We start from the raw sequence: 13,927 nt of genomic DNA, 5'->3' as shown, positions 1-13,927 counted from the left end.
ACTCATCCAACGGCAGGTATTTAGGTAAGAAAATACCAAGGCTTTATTTTTCTTGTAGCGGCGGCCGTGCGCGTTGGAAGATGCAACGCCCTTCTTCAGAGCAGTAAAAGCCGCCCAGAGAACAAAATGGGCTCAGTCACCGCTGGGCACGCCCACAAGAAAGAGGCAAGTGGGCCTGAAGCCCTCGGCGGGGGCCCTGTGCACAGCACAGCCCCGCCAGGCGGGAGTCCACGAAGCCTGGCGCCTCTCTGGAGCCCCCTGAGGGGAGGGGTGAGGCCTCGGAGGTGCCTACGTACAGCAGTGTCGCATGTGGAAGTTGACGACGTACTCGGCGTTAGTCCTCTGCACAGAAATGGCGAAAGGCTCAAAGGGGTGGAAGGTGAAGGCAACGAGGCGCCGCACGGTGTGGCTGACGGGGCGGCCGAGCAGGCCCGCCTGGATCTCAAACTTGAGCAGGCCGGAGTCGCGGGCGTAGAACCTGAACAGACGGGGACAGGGGAGAGCGCCGGGCTGACGAGGGAGCCCCCCGGCCCCAGCAGCCGGGGTCGGCCACCTGAGCTGCACGCCGCCCCACCCACCATCAGCTGCCCCTCGCAGAGCTCCTGCCACAGACAGCGGGAAACGGAAAGTGAGCTCCGCGTTGTTAGGCCGTCACGTGGAGAACAGAAGTGACTGCGTTTCACCCGACCTACCTGAGATACGACAGCTCGCACTCAGCATAAACCCACAGGGAGGCACTTCCCGTTTTCTCTGCACGGAATCTGCAGTCCCTCAGCCTGCTCAAACTAAGTTAAGGGCTCAGAGGCCACCCACGGTCGGGGCTCCACACAGCTCCAGGCAGATCAGGCCCAGCTAAGTTTCGCTCCTTTTTATCAGGAGAGCCAGAAGGAGACAGGGCTCCAATCCTCTGTGTCCCCCACAAATGCCCACACTGGCCAGAGCTATGCCTGAAGACAGGGGCTGGGAACTGCAGAGCGCCCACGTGGGTGGCAGGGACCCAGCTACCTGGGCCTTCATCTGCTGCCTCGCAAGGTGCGTACTCGCAGGTAGCTGAATCGGCAGCAGAGCCAGGGTGCAGACCAGCCATCCGGTGTGGGACGGCAGTGTCGTCCGCTGTGTCAAATGCACTCCTATGAGTCTTTCATTGCTAAGGACCAAGTCTTTGGGGAATTTCTCCTTTCTCACACAGCTTTTAACTTTCGATGTGACACAGGGAGACGGCAGGTTTTGGCAGCCCTCCCGATACAAGCGCCTGTGTGCAGATGCAACACAGCGACGTGCTGTCAGGGACGAGAGAGGTGTAGCAGGGTGGGACTGAATCGGGGGAGGGGCTCCACAGAATGAAGACCCCCTGAACTGAGACCTCACGATTCCCCCTCCAGAAAGAAAAGATTTTCATGCCTGCTGACTCAACAATCCCACTCCCAGGAATAATTCAAGGAAGTCATGAAGTAAGTAGGCTCAGGAGTTGAGGAGGGCCAGGGCTACATTCACTCCAACCTAATGGGGCGGGAAGGTGGCACACGCTCAGTACCAGAGGCTGGGCCAGGAGCAGCCACGGGCACAGAATAAGGCGGCCACAGGCTACTGACCACACATGGCTGACACTACTGCTCCGACCTCTTCCACTTCCTGTCTACAATGCCAGCATCCCACATAAGCGCAGGTTCAAGTCCTGGCTGCTCCACTTCCAATCCTGCTCCCTGATAATGCACCTGGGAGGGTGCTCAGGCTCCTGCCACCCACGTGGGAGACTCGGATGGAGTTCTGGGCTCCTGCCTTCAGCTTGACCAGTTTCGGCCATTGCAGCCATTTGGGGAGTGAACCAAGGGATGGAAGACCTATTTCCTTTTCTCCCTCTAACTCTTCCTTTCAAATAAATCTTACAACACAGCAGTGTGCGTCCAGCACTCCTCACATGGGGCGTGGGGCTCCCCCAGTCCCCGGCTCCCCAGACTGTAAGAGACGGGACAAATCAGAAACGTCTGTAATGTGTTTGAGCACCGTGTGGGATAGGACAGTGCAAAGCACTGACTCAACGTAACGTTCAGCTGAGGAGCAAAAAGCAGGAGAGATCTGTGAGACCAGGACTCACGAGACAGAGGCACAGGTGTTACAGAAGCAGCCAGTCACAGAGAAACGTCCAGAGGACGCCTGTACCTGATGGGGTGATCTCCACAGGTCTTGGGGCGCTCCATGACTGACACCCACTTGTCGTCATAGCTGAACAGAGACAGGTCCAGGTAGGGGCTGCCGCTGTAGGACTGGGCACTGATGGGGAGCTGGCCCAGCAGCCGGCGCACGGCCTCCGTGTGCCCCCCGTACTTGGCGTTGATGATGGTGTCTTTGAACCTACAACAAAGCACCTGTGAGGAAGGCATTCTCGACAGGGGCACAAACCTGCCCTGGGCTTTAACCTGACAATGCCAGCCTGAGGACAACTCGCTCTGCGACTGTGAACGGCAGCTCAAACACCGAGCATCTGGCTGCAAAGGCTCCAAATGTTAGCAAGGACCCTGCAAACAAGCTCAAGGAGAAGTGGCGTCCGTCAACGGAACAGGTCAACGTCCTTTCTCCCAAATGACAGCCTCAGACCGAACAGGGAAGGTGTGTGGGGTGCTGGGAACTGGGGCGGGGCTGCCTCTGACCCTCCTGGGGCACCTCCTGGTCCTCTGCTGGGATGAAGCGTGGACCGGCCACTCCCTCCTGCGGGACACCAGCTTCTGGAAGTCCAGCCCCTCCGAATGCAGGGAACGCCAGCTCGGAGTGCTCGGGCCAGAAGCTGACCCTGCCGCACCTCCGACATGCACTCCCCACAGCACTGTTCTCCACAGCCAAAAAGAAGAAAACAAAAACCCAACAAAAGGGGCCGGCGCTGTGGCGCAGCAGGTTAACATCCTGGCCTGAAGTGCCAGTATCCCATATGGGCACGGGTTCGAGACCCGGCTGCTCCACTTCTGATCCAGCTCTCTGCTGTGGCCTGGGAATGCAGTGGAAGATGGCCCAAGTCCTTGGGCCCCTGTACCCGTGTGGGAGACCCAGAAGAAGCTCCTGGCTCCTGGCTTCAGATCAGCCCAGCTCCGGCCATTTACACATTTACACCCAATTGGGGAGTGAACCATTGGATGGAAGACCTCTCCCTCTCCCTCTCCCTCTCTCTCTCTGATCTTAAAAGAAAATTCATTTCACGTTGGAAAAAGCACAATCTGATTTACATTCTACTCCCAGAATCCCTTCTACACTGAACGGGGATGCAAAAAAGTGGACTTGGCCACCCAAGGACAGAGGAAAGGGCCGTCCGCTGTCCAGGAACCAGCACCTCCGACTCAGGCGTGGCCACTCTGCTCCTGGGCACCAGTGCCGCAAGCTCTGACCTGCCTCACTCCCCAGAGCATGCTCCCTGCAGGAGGCTAAGGCCAGGGACGCCTGAGGCAGCTGCAGTCTGAGCCTTGTCTGACCTCAGCAGGCTCCGAGGAAGGCTTCCCTTCACTGAGCTCTGGCTCCTCAGAGGCCCCGTCCTGGGCGGAGGGGGGAAGCTATGGACCCAGGGTGACTAGGGATGGATCCAGGTGACTAGGGACGGATGCAGGTGACTAGGGACGAATCCAGGGTGACTAGGGACGGATCCAGGTGACCAGGGACAGATCCAGGTGACTAGGGATGGATGCAGGTGACTAGGGACAGATGCAGGTGACTAGAGATGGATCCAGGGTGACCAGGGACAGATCCAGGTGACTAGGGACGGATGCAGGTGACTAGGGACAGATCCAGGTGACTAGGGACAGATCCAGGTGACTAGGGACGGATGCAGGTGACTAGAGATGGATCCAGGGTGACTAGGGACGGATGCAGGTTACTAGGGACAGATCCAGGTGACTAGGGACGGATGCAGGGGACTAGGGACGGATGCAGGGGACCAGGGACAGATCCAGGTGACTAGGGATGGATCCAGGTGACTAGGGACGGATGCAGGTGACTAGAGATGGATCCAGGGTGACTAGGGACGGATGCAGGTTACTAGGGACAGATCCAGGTGACTAGGGACGGATGCAGGGGACTAGGGACAGATCCAGGTGACTAGGGACGGATGCAGGGGACTAGGGACGGATGCAGGGGACCAGGGACAGATCCAGGTGACTAGGGATGGATCCAGGTGACTAGGGACGGATGCAGGGGACTAGGGACGGATGCAGGGGACTAGGGACAGATCCAGGTGACTAGGGACGGATGCAGGTGATTAGGGACGGATCCAGGGTGACTAGGGACAGATCCAGGTGACTAGGGACGGATGCAGGTGACTAGGGACGGATCCAGGTGACTAGGGACGGATCCAGGTGACTAGGGACGGATGCAGATGACTAGGGACGGATGCAGGTCACTAGGGACAGATGCAGGAGACCCAACTGCTCCTTCCAGAACATCGGCAAAGCTCTGGTTCCACCTGCCTCACAGAGGCCTGCAGGGACACGAGGGCCCCACCCCGAGTCCTCTGGTTCCGTGATGACTCAGCTCTGCAGACTCAGCCTCTGCTCTAAGCCTTCCAGGTCAGCCATCACTCACTCACTGGATTTTCAGTGTCCAAGTCTGTCAAAATCCCCTGCCTCCTGGGGACCAGCACGTCAAGCCACAGCCCATGATCCCAGCATCCCATGTTGGAGTGCCAGTTCAAGTCTCTGCTGCTCCACTTCCAATCCAGCATCCTGCTGGTGACCCGGGAAGGCAGCAGAAGACAGTCCAGGTTACGGACCCCCGGCACCCAGCGTGGGAAGCCCAGATGCAGCTCCTGGCTCCTGGCTTCAGCCCAGCCAGGACCTTGCTGTTCTGCTGCAGGCATCTGGGGAGTGAACCAGTCAGTAGAAGATCTGTGTCTCTCCCTCCCTCTCTGTCACTCTGCCTTTCAAATAAATAAATAAATCTTTAAAAAATAATAATAAAGACAGAAACTGTCTTATCAAAAAAAAAAAAAAAAAAAAAAACACACACACACAACTCCTGCCTCCAATCATCTCCTCTCCCTTCTCTGTCCTTAGAAATTTGCCCCTCTTACTCCCTCCGTCATCTTAGTGGGTTTGGGATGCAGCAGAGGAACACGCACATATTCAACACACCATGTTTAGCCGAAGCTCTAAACGACGTCCTCGATCCTTCCCTCAGCAAACAGCTGAGTGTGTGACCGTGCACCACATCACAGCACAGGACACCCAGCGCCGTGCAGTAACTCCACAGGGGCTGGCCAGGACAGCGCCCAGGGTGCTAGCCAAGGCCGAGTGGACACAGACTAAGGTTTCCTGAAAGAGATGGCCGCCGGCCCAGCACCAGCCATTTTTCTACAGAGAAATTCAGTTTGCTCAGCCTGGCGGAGCGGCTTACCGGCGCTGGATCTGCCTTGCGAAGTTGTTGCTGGAAGCCGAGCAGGGGAACTGGACCTCGCTGTGCAGGGTGGCGTTGCGGAAGAGGTCGCAGAAGTTCTCGAAGAGCTCCAGAAGCTCATCCGACGTGTTCTCAAACACTGCGATGACCTCCGTCGTCACCATGTTGTACACCACGAAGAAAGATGCCTGCACAGAAGACAGCGCCACACCCAGCGCACCAGGGTTAAGACTCAGCCGCCCAAAGGAGCACCACGGCTTCTGTGGGAGGGGGAAACGTGGCTCTGTGGGTTCTGGGGAAGGAGGAGGACTCGGTGAGGCCCAGCACTGACGGACTGCCCACTGCCTCCGAGCTCTGAAATCACCAGGCGCGCAGCATGGGTGCACACAAGTTTTCCACCTTTCACTTTTCAAACTACACAAATCAGTATTTTTCCTTCCAAGTGTTTATTTCCTATTTGTTTCCCAAATCCACCATGAGTTTAAAAGAAATTTCTTAAAACGCCAGACTTAATTTTCTCTCCTGCTGAGAACGTCATCTGCAGCCAGGCTGCCTGCTGGCACACTGTTTCCTCCCGTGTGTGCACAGCTGACAGCTCCACTGAGAGGCGGTCACTGTCCCCTCAGGATAGCTCCAACGCAGAGACCACCCAGGCGGCTGCATCCCCACAGGGCGCTGCTGGACCAAGAGCCCTCGGTTTCCTCCCCATCTGCGGTGTGGCTACATGTGAGGTCTGCAGCAGCGAGGATCAGAAGGGGACCCTAAAAAGCCTCAGATGCCACAGGAGACAGAAGAGCCCCCGGAGGACAAGCCCCAAGCCTGATTTGAGGAGAGCAGTAAGAACTAAACCGCACTCAGCATCCCACTCTCCCATGGGAGCTCGGAACTGCACCATCTCTGGACCCCGCCCACCGCCTTACCAGGGCTCAGCCCCTCCCAAGGTTTATGCTGCAGGCTCTCTCCGTCTCCCGGAAGCTACATCTGGCCATTCATTACAGAGGCTGGATGCTAACCGAGCACGATACCTGTCCATCATCAAGGCTCCAGCCAGGATGCCTTGCTGGAACCCACGAATTAGAGGGGAGAAGGGTGAGGAGGACAAGCTGGGCAAATGGATCTAAAGGACACTTAGAAGAGGTCACCTGTGGATCCAGGGTGACTGGGGACGGATCCAGGGTGACTGGGGACGGATCCAGGGTGACTAGGGAGAGATGCAGGGTGACTAGGGACGGATGCAGGGTGACTAGGGACAGATGCAGGGTGACTAGGGACGGATCCAGGTGACTGGGGACGGATCCAGGGTGACTAGAGATGGATCCAGGGTGACTAGAGATGGATCCAGGGTGACTACGGACGGATCCAGGTGACTAGGGACGGATGCAGGTGACTAGGGACGGATGCAGGTGACTAGGGACAGATCCAGGGTGACTAGGGATGGATGCAGGTGACTAGGGACGGATCCAGGGTGACTAGGGACGGATGCAGGTGATTAGGGACCACAGCCACAGCAGCCATCAAAAACCAGGTCACCCTGGGCAGCAATCAGAGAACACAAGGGAGTTACAGCTCAGACCTAAACCAGTCTGGGTCCTTCCCTTCCCGAGCCCTGGGCGACACTGCGTCCTGCCAGGCTCCACCAGTCTCACAAGGAACACCTGCCCACCCACCCTCCAGGGCAGTCCCAGGACTGGACGCACAAGACCTCCCAATGTGTGAGTTCCTCACTGACCGACCGGAAAGAAATTGGGTAAAAAAGAAGGCTTATCTCTACTCGGAACTCCCCGTCTCACAAGAGGGCTGACTCAGCAGGGAAGGTGACAAGACATTCCGCCACAGGCACCGGCAAGCTCCTAGGGCAGAGCCAGCAGCACCAGAGATCAGCGTGGAGCAGACCCAGCTCACGCTGGCCGTTCCGGCCTCACAGGGGAAAGGGCAGGAAGGTCGGCCTCTCCCTTGGTCAGTGCTAAGTGGAGAACTCGATCACAAAACACCCCGAACCCAACCTCGAGTCTGAGCAGAGCCTGGCCCCCAACACCCCAGCTTTCACCAGAACTGAAAGCCCTGTGGGGCCTGGGAGGGCAGAAACCCCAGCTCTCCAGTGCCCTTCCCACAGGACACAGGCAAACTCGGGTCAAGATCACAGGTCAAGAGCACAGGGCTCATGGGGCAGGGATTGACGTGACCCCTGAGCAGACCCATAGAGGGTCTGCCTCTTTGTTCAGCACACTCGTCCCCACGCCAGGACGGATGGCACAGCCTCCAAGGGCAGGGGCCGGGCAGCACCCGGACCTCCCTACAGGAAATGAAAACGCCCTGCAGGAGAATCGGACAGAACCGCAGAGACCAGGCCAGGTCAACAGCTTCAGCTTCAGCTTCCACGGAGGCCAGGCAAAGGGAGCCGAGTTTAAGTTTGAGCCTGGGGACAGCAAAAATTCAGACTATGCAAAATGTACTCTTGGGGCCAGTGCCGTAGTGTGGTGGGTGGGGCCGCTACCTGTGATGGCTGCATGCTACATGGGCGCGGGTTCAAGTCCTGGCTGCTCCACTTCCAATCCAGCTCCCTGCTCAAGTGCCCAGGAAAAGCAGCAGAAGATGGCCCAAGGGCTTGGGCCCCTGCACCCACGTGGGAGACCCGGAAGAAGCTCCTGGCTCCTGGCTTCGGATTGGCCCAGCTCCGGCCATTGTGGCCATTTGGGGAGTGAACAGCGGATGGAAGACCTCTCTCTCTCCCTCTCTCTCTCTCTCTCTCTCTCTGCCTTTGCCTCTCTGTAACTCTGCCTTTCAGATAAATAAATCAATCTTAATAAAAATAAAAAGATGTGCTCTGGGGGTCAGCCCAGGGGCGGGGCTACCTGGGAGGGGTCTGTGACCCGCAGCGTCACCACGTCCTCACTCGTGTACTTGATGAAAAGGTGGTCTTCGTCCAGGAGCTGCATCTTCCACATGCGCAGCTGCCGCAGCTGGTCGAAGTACTGGAAGAAGCGCCTCTTGGCCATGGCACTGCCGTCCTGCTCTGCCCGGCGCCACAGGTACACCAGCAGGCGGTGCTTCAGGGAGTTGATGACAGGGTCCCTGAAGGGATTGGCCATGCCCGTCTGGCTGTCGCGCTGCACCTCGGGGAAGACGGCCGACACGGTGAGCAGGTCGTCCTCATAGCAGAAGCGGCCGATGGTGCGCACATCCATGAAGGTGCCCTCGGGGGTCACCTGGAAGACATGGATGGTCTGCTGCTGCACCGACAAGATGGCCAGGATGTTCTTGTACAGGTACAGCCCCTGGTTGTGGGACAGGACCACCTTGTCACACTTGAGCGTGCGCGTGTCGCACAGACGGCCGGTGTGCAGGTCGATGATGTGCAGCGAGTAGTCCTCCAGCGGGGACCGCGGGTTGGGGGTCACCGACTCGCTGTTGCGGTACACCTCGTAGAAGGGGGGGTGGGGCTCGTCCGGCAGGTAGGCAGCCGAGCCCACGATGACACAGCGGCAGTCGTCGGTGAACAGGCTGCACTCCCGGTTCAGGTGCTCGCCGTTGGCGGCCACATTGGTGATGTGCAGCAGGACAAAAAAGCGTTCGAAGAGCCGGCCCCTGATGCCAACCGCCCGCTGGTCGCTGCCGTTGGACAGGATCTCGCCCCCGCACCCCTGCAGCAGGTCCTGGGCTGCCTGGCAGCCCTGGTACTCGTAGATCTCCAGAGACGTCTGGTCCGAGGAGAAGGCGATGAAGTAGCGTCCGTCAGGCGAGAACTTGCGCAGGAAACACGGAGGCTTCTCCACGTTGACCACCGTGAAGTTGGGGAAGACGTTCTGGTGGAACACACGCACCTGATGCCAGTGGGTGCCGGCCTTGCCCGAGCTGATCCGCCGGCGCTCCAGGCGGTGAATGACATTCTGGTTCTGGATTCTTCGGGGTTTGATGGTGGAAGCATGGTGATCCATCGTCACATCTCTGCATGAGAAGTCCAGAGGTCAAGAGAAGGAAGCAGAGTCTGCCACAGCACAGGTCTAGGCGAGCATACCGCCGGTTCCCACCAGATCCCTCGGCCCTCCCCTTCCCAGAGCAGTCGGCAGTGGGCTTCCGCGTCTGGAAACAGAACGGAGGCAGGAGTCCCCTCCACGTGTGCTCAGCTGTTGGGACCGTCCACCGGGAGGAAGAGTGTCAGAGTCCTGTGCATCCCCTGGGCAAGGTGCCCACACGCCCAGGGCAGCAGTGGGTTCAGCGCTGCGCCATCAAAGTCCCAAGGGTGTTTTTTGCAGATAAAGACTCATCTTAAAGAACAAGCTGGAGGATTCACACTTCTGATTTCAAGGCGAATCAGAGCCCCGCAGCCTGTGGCCAGAGGAAAAGGACACAGATGGTGCTGGAAAAACTGGATTTCCGCATGCAAAGCACAACGCGGATCCTGACCTCACACCACTGACCGAAGTCAAGCCAGGATGAATTACAGACCTGAGGGAAATGCACAGCTCCTGGAAGAAGACACAGAAGAGCTTCGTGACGCCAGACTTGGCGACAACACAGGGCCTAAAGCACAGGCAACAGGACAAACAGACCACAGCTAGATCAGACTGGAAAACCCCCGTGCCTCCCGGAACACAGCCCAGAGAGGGGAGGAGAGAGACCATCCGCAGACATTAAATCCGACAAGGAGCTAATACTCAGATCACAAAGATTTACATAACCAACAATAAAATAACGCAATCTACAAGCAGATGGGGGCCGGGACTGTGGCGTAGCAGGTAAAGCTACCGCCTGCAGTGCCAGCACCCTTATGGGCACCAGTTCGAGTCCCGGGAGCTCCACTTCCAATCCAGCTCTCTGCTGTGGCCTGGGGAAGCAGTGGAAGATGGCCCAAGTCCTTGGGCCCCTGCACCTACGTGGGAGACCAGGAGAAGCTCCTGGCTCCTGGCTTGGGATCGGCGCAGCTCCAGCCATTGTGGCCAACTGGGGAGTGAAGAGATGGAAGGCCTCTCTCTCTATCTCTCTCTGTCTCTCTGTCTACCTCTCCTTCTCTCTCTGTGTAACTCTTTCAAATAAATAAATACATCTTTAAAGAAAAAAAAAGCAGATGAAGTACCCGCACAGATAATTCTCAGATGAAGATACAGAAACGGCCAAGAAGCCGACAGAATGCTCTTCAAGGTCGCGGAGAAACACAAATCAGAACCAGAAGATGCCACCTCACACTCACACTCAGCAAGGATTGTACAACCAAAAAAAAAAAAAAAAACAGAAAACAAGTATGGTTAAGGGTGTAGAGAAACCGGAACTCAGGTGCTGGTACTATAAGATGGTACTGGCTGTGGAAGACAGTACGGAGGTTCCTCAAAAAATTAAAAACAGAATTCCCACATAACCCACAATTCCTCTCTGTAAATCCACGGTAACTGGAGCTGAGATCCTGAAGAGGAATGTGCACACCCACGTCCACAGTAGGCGGCATCGCTGGGCCTCTGCCGTCGGCTAACACTCACAGGAACCTGGGCCCCCAGGCCGGACACGCCGTCACCAAGGGCAGCACCCTGCACTTCCTCACAGCTCTCCGTGCGGGTTTCACAAGTTTTTACACTAAAATAAACTCCTCCATTAATTTCATGTTCCACAAACACCTGGGTCAGGCTGCAGATGTCCATGCAGCCACACCACTCACCCACACACTGCTCCCGGTGACCCCACCATCGCCCCAACTCTCCCCTCGCCTTCACTGCCTCGAGCCCTGGCCAACTGGGGGGTCTAAGGGCCATCCGTCCCCTCTGCCTGCCCTTGCGGGTCAGGAAGTGCTCCCTGGCCACCCCAGCTAACTGGGGCCACCCTTTATCTCGCAATCCCCGGCTGCTGTCACCACCCACACCAGACCCTCACAGGCTCCAAACAGGAAAGAACCACAGCCGCCCTAGCCACCCAGTACCGGGCCTGGCGGGTGGGGGCACAGGTCCTTCTGGGTGTTCCGGAGCAGAGGTGAGAGCCTGGCTGAAGCTGGGGGGCGGGGGCAGATGCTAAGCCAGTGCTTCCCAGGGAACAGGGGCGCGGATCTTCCATCCTGTGATGGCTTCCAGCGCGAGGGGACGCCAAGGGGCGGCATGGGGGGCCAGAGCACGGTCTAGATGCCCGGGGTGCGGCACGCGAGCAGGGCAGGGAGAGGGGCCACAGGTGCGCGAGGTGCGGCACGGGTGTCCCGTGAGAGACACAGGTGGCCGAGCGCCGGCACGGGGGTCCAGGGCACGCGGCAGGTGCCCGGGGTGCAGCACGGCTGCAGGGGAGGGAAGGGGCCACAGGTGCCAGAGGGGACGGCACAGGTGCCCAGCGGGACGCACGGGGGTCCAGGGGAGGGGCCACGGGTGTCCCGTGAGAGACACAGGTGGCCGAGCGCCGGCACGGGGGTCCAGGGCACGGGGCAGGTGCCCGGGGTGCGGCACGGCTGCAGGGGAGGAAAGGGGCCACAGGTGCTAGAGGGGACGGCACAGGTGCCCAGCGGGACGCACGGGGGTCCAGGGGAGGGGAAGGGCCACAGGTGCCAGAGGGGACGGCACAGGTGCCCAGCGGGACGCACGGGGGTCCAGGGGAGGGGAGGGGCCACAGGTGCCAGAGGGGACGGCACAGGTGCCCAGCGGGACGCACGGGGGTCCAGGGGAGGGGAGGGGCCACGGGTGTCCCGTGAGGGACACAGGTGCCCGAGCGGCGGCACGGGGGTCCAGGGCACGGGGCAGGTGCCCGGGGTGCGGCACGGCTGCAGGGGAGGGAAGGGGCCACAGGTGCCAGAGGGGACGGCACAGGTGCCCAGCGGGACGCACGGGAGTCCAGGGGAGGGGAGGGGCCACGGGTGTCCCGTGAGGGACACAGGTGGCCGAGCGCCGGCACGGGGGTCCAGGGCACGGGGCAGGTGCCCGGGGTGCGGCACGGGTGGCCGGAGACCACCCCATGAAGAAACGCCGGCGAGAACGCCCCGGAAAGGTCGCATGAGCTTGAGAGCCTGGGTAGGCGGAGAAGTCCTCACCTGTCCCGTCGTGCTCAAGGGGCCGGGGACAGGAACGCCCCAGCCCGCCCCGTGCGCGCCGACGCGGGCCGCGCCCCCGCCATGCTCCGCCGCATCGCCGGTGCCGCCGTCGCCACCGCCACCGGAAGTGAGGCGCAGCGAGAGGGGAAGTGCGGGCAGCGCGGCACCGCCCTCGGGCGCCAAGGGCTGCAGCGCCCCCTGGAGGCGGGCGGTGGAGGGCGAGCAGGCCGCTCCGGCCAGGCGGAGGCTATATGTGCGGAGGCCGCTACAGGACACGTTTCCGAAACCGTGGACCGGAGCTTCGGTTCCGCACTGTCTCCCCGGCTGAGCAGCGCTGCTCTCCCCGGCCTCCCGACAGCGAGCGCCCCGGGCCAGATGTGCGTGCCCGCGGCTCCCTCCCGTGCCAGCAGGTGCAGTCGGGACGGCAGGTGAGGCAGGTGAGCGCCTGCCTCGGAGTGGAGCGCGTCCTCGCTCGGGGGACAGCGCGCTACCCCAGCCGACTGGTTGGCTTTGGTTTTTTGGTTTCTGTGCTGACTTGTAGGGGCGTCGGCTTGTTTCCGGACGGGGTCCACCTGCAGGTGCTCCGGGAGGGCTGGATTCCCGCCCCGTGTCCGCATGCCAGGCTGAGGGTCTTCATGCAGGGGTTGGGGTGAGGCTGGTTCTGTTCACCGCCAGTGCGTCCCACCTGCGAGTTAATTAACCTGCCTGTGCCCCGGGTTCCCGCCTGTGCACTGGGGTGAGGGTGCAGGCGGGAGGAGCAGAGAGGGTTGCTGCGTGTAGAACTCTCAGCACTCGTCCTGGCACATATTTTTAATGATTTATTATTTGTTTGAAAGGCAAAGTTACAGACAGAGAGGGAGAGACAGAGAGAGAGAGAGTCTTTCATCCCCTGGTTCATTCCCCAAATGGCCACAAAGGCTGGAGCTGGGCCAACCCGAAGCCAGGAGCCAGGAGCTTCTTCCCGATCTCCCACGCTGGTGCAGGGGCCCAAGGACTTGGATGGCCTTCCACTGCTTTCCCAGGCCATTAGCAGGGAGTTGGATCAGAAGTGGAGCAGCTGGGACTCTAACCAGCACCCAAGTGGGATGCCGGTACTGCAGGCGGCAGCTTAGCCGGAGGCGCCACAACACTGTCCCCTCAGGGAAGACTTTTGTGTGCCAGACGCTGGGTGGTTACGTCACCTGGGAGATTTCATTGAATCCCTGTCAGGAGGATGTTGGAGCCCATTTCACAGATGCCCAAACTGAGCCTCGGTCTCTCCAGCTCCATCCTGCTTTGCATGGTTCACTCTTGCCACAGAGGCCTCTGTTGCTCTGCAGGAATTTCCCGTCCTTTATGGTCCCAGCCCGGCTGGCTCCACGCTCTCCGCCCTGTCGCTCGGTTCTCCCTGTCCTCCATGTCCCTCACCTCTGCTGCCCCTTCAGGCCGGGGACACCGGAGGGGTTTCCAGATTGTGCCCGCGTTTCCCGTGTCACGTGTTTCCTGCTACAAACCTCTCACCGCGGCTTTCCCTTGGCTTGAGGACGAAGGATGCCTGCTGCTGTTCCCAAGGCGGAGAACCTTTTG

At 59.6% G+C, this 13,927-nt stretch overlaps 1 protein-coding gene across 2 annotated transcripts; it reads right to left on the bottom strand.

Annotated features, from left to right (window-relative positions):
- Window positions 1-19: 19 nt before the first annotated feature.
- On the bottom strand, window positions 20-12,514 carry DET1 (DET1 partner of COP1 E3 ubiquitin ligase). 2 transcript variants are annotated; one of them, XM_008251727.5, is made up of 5 exons: window positions 12,362-12,514; window positions 8,223-9,315; window positions 5,371-5,558; window positions 2,161-2,352; window positions 20-478 (listed from the first exon to the last, which is right to left on the bottom strand). In XM_008251727.5, exons 2-5 carry the CDS (start codon window positions 9,303-9,305, stop codon window positions 289-291), a joined length of 1,653 nt encoding a protein of 550 aa, XP_008249949.1. In that variant the 5' UTR covers window positions 9,306-9,315; window positions 12,362-12,514; the 3' UTR covers window positions 20-288. The 2 variants fall into 2 exon arrangements, with proteins under 2 accessions (XP_008249949.1, XP_089167170.1); XM_089311044.1 differs by having other exon boundaries at window positions 8,223-9,696; window positions 12,362-12,495.
- Window positions 12,515-13,927: the final 1,413 nt, after the last annotated feature.

The sequence above is a fragment of the Oryctolagus cuniculus genome, chromosome 12 (assembly GCF_051225735.1).
Source record: "Oryctolagus cuniculus isolate XC-2025 breed Fujian yellow rabbit chromosome 12, ASM5122573v1, whole genome shotgun sequence".
In the NCBI taxonomy this organism is placed as follows: domain Eukaryota; kingdom Metazoa; phylum Chordata; class Mammalia; order Lagomorpha; family Leporidae; genus Oryctolagus; species Oryctolagus cuniculus.
This window is presented reverse-complemented; position numbering and strand designations above follow the sequence as displayed.

Coding starts and splice junctions, on each gene's coding strand:
- DET1 (XM_008251727.5), bottom strand. CDS start 9,305: ATGGATCACCATGCTTCCACCATCAAACCCCGAAGAATCCAGAACCAG. Junction 5,559..8,222: donor GGGTCACAGACCCCTCCCAG/GTAGCCCCGCCC, acceptor TCTTCTGTGCAG/GCATCTTTCTTCGTGGTGTA. Junction 479..2,160: donor TGTGGAGATCACCCCATCAG/GTACAGGCGTCC, acceptor CCGTCTGTTCAG/GTTCTACGCCCGCGACTCCG.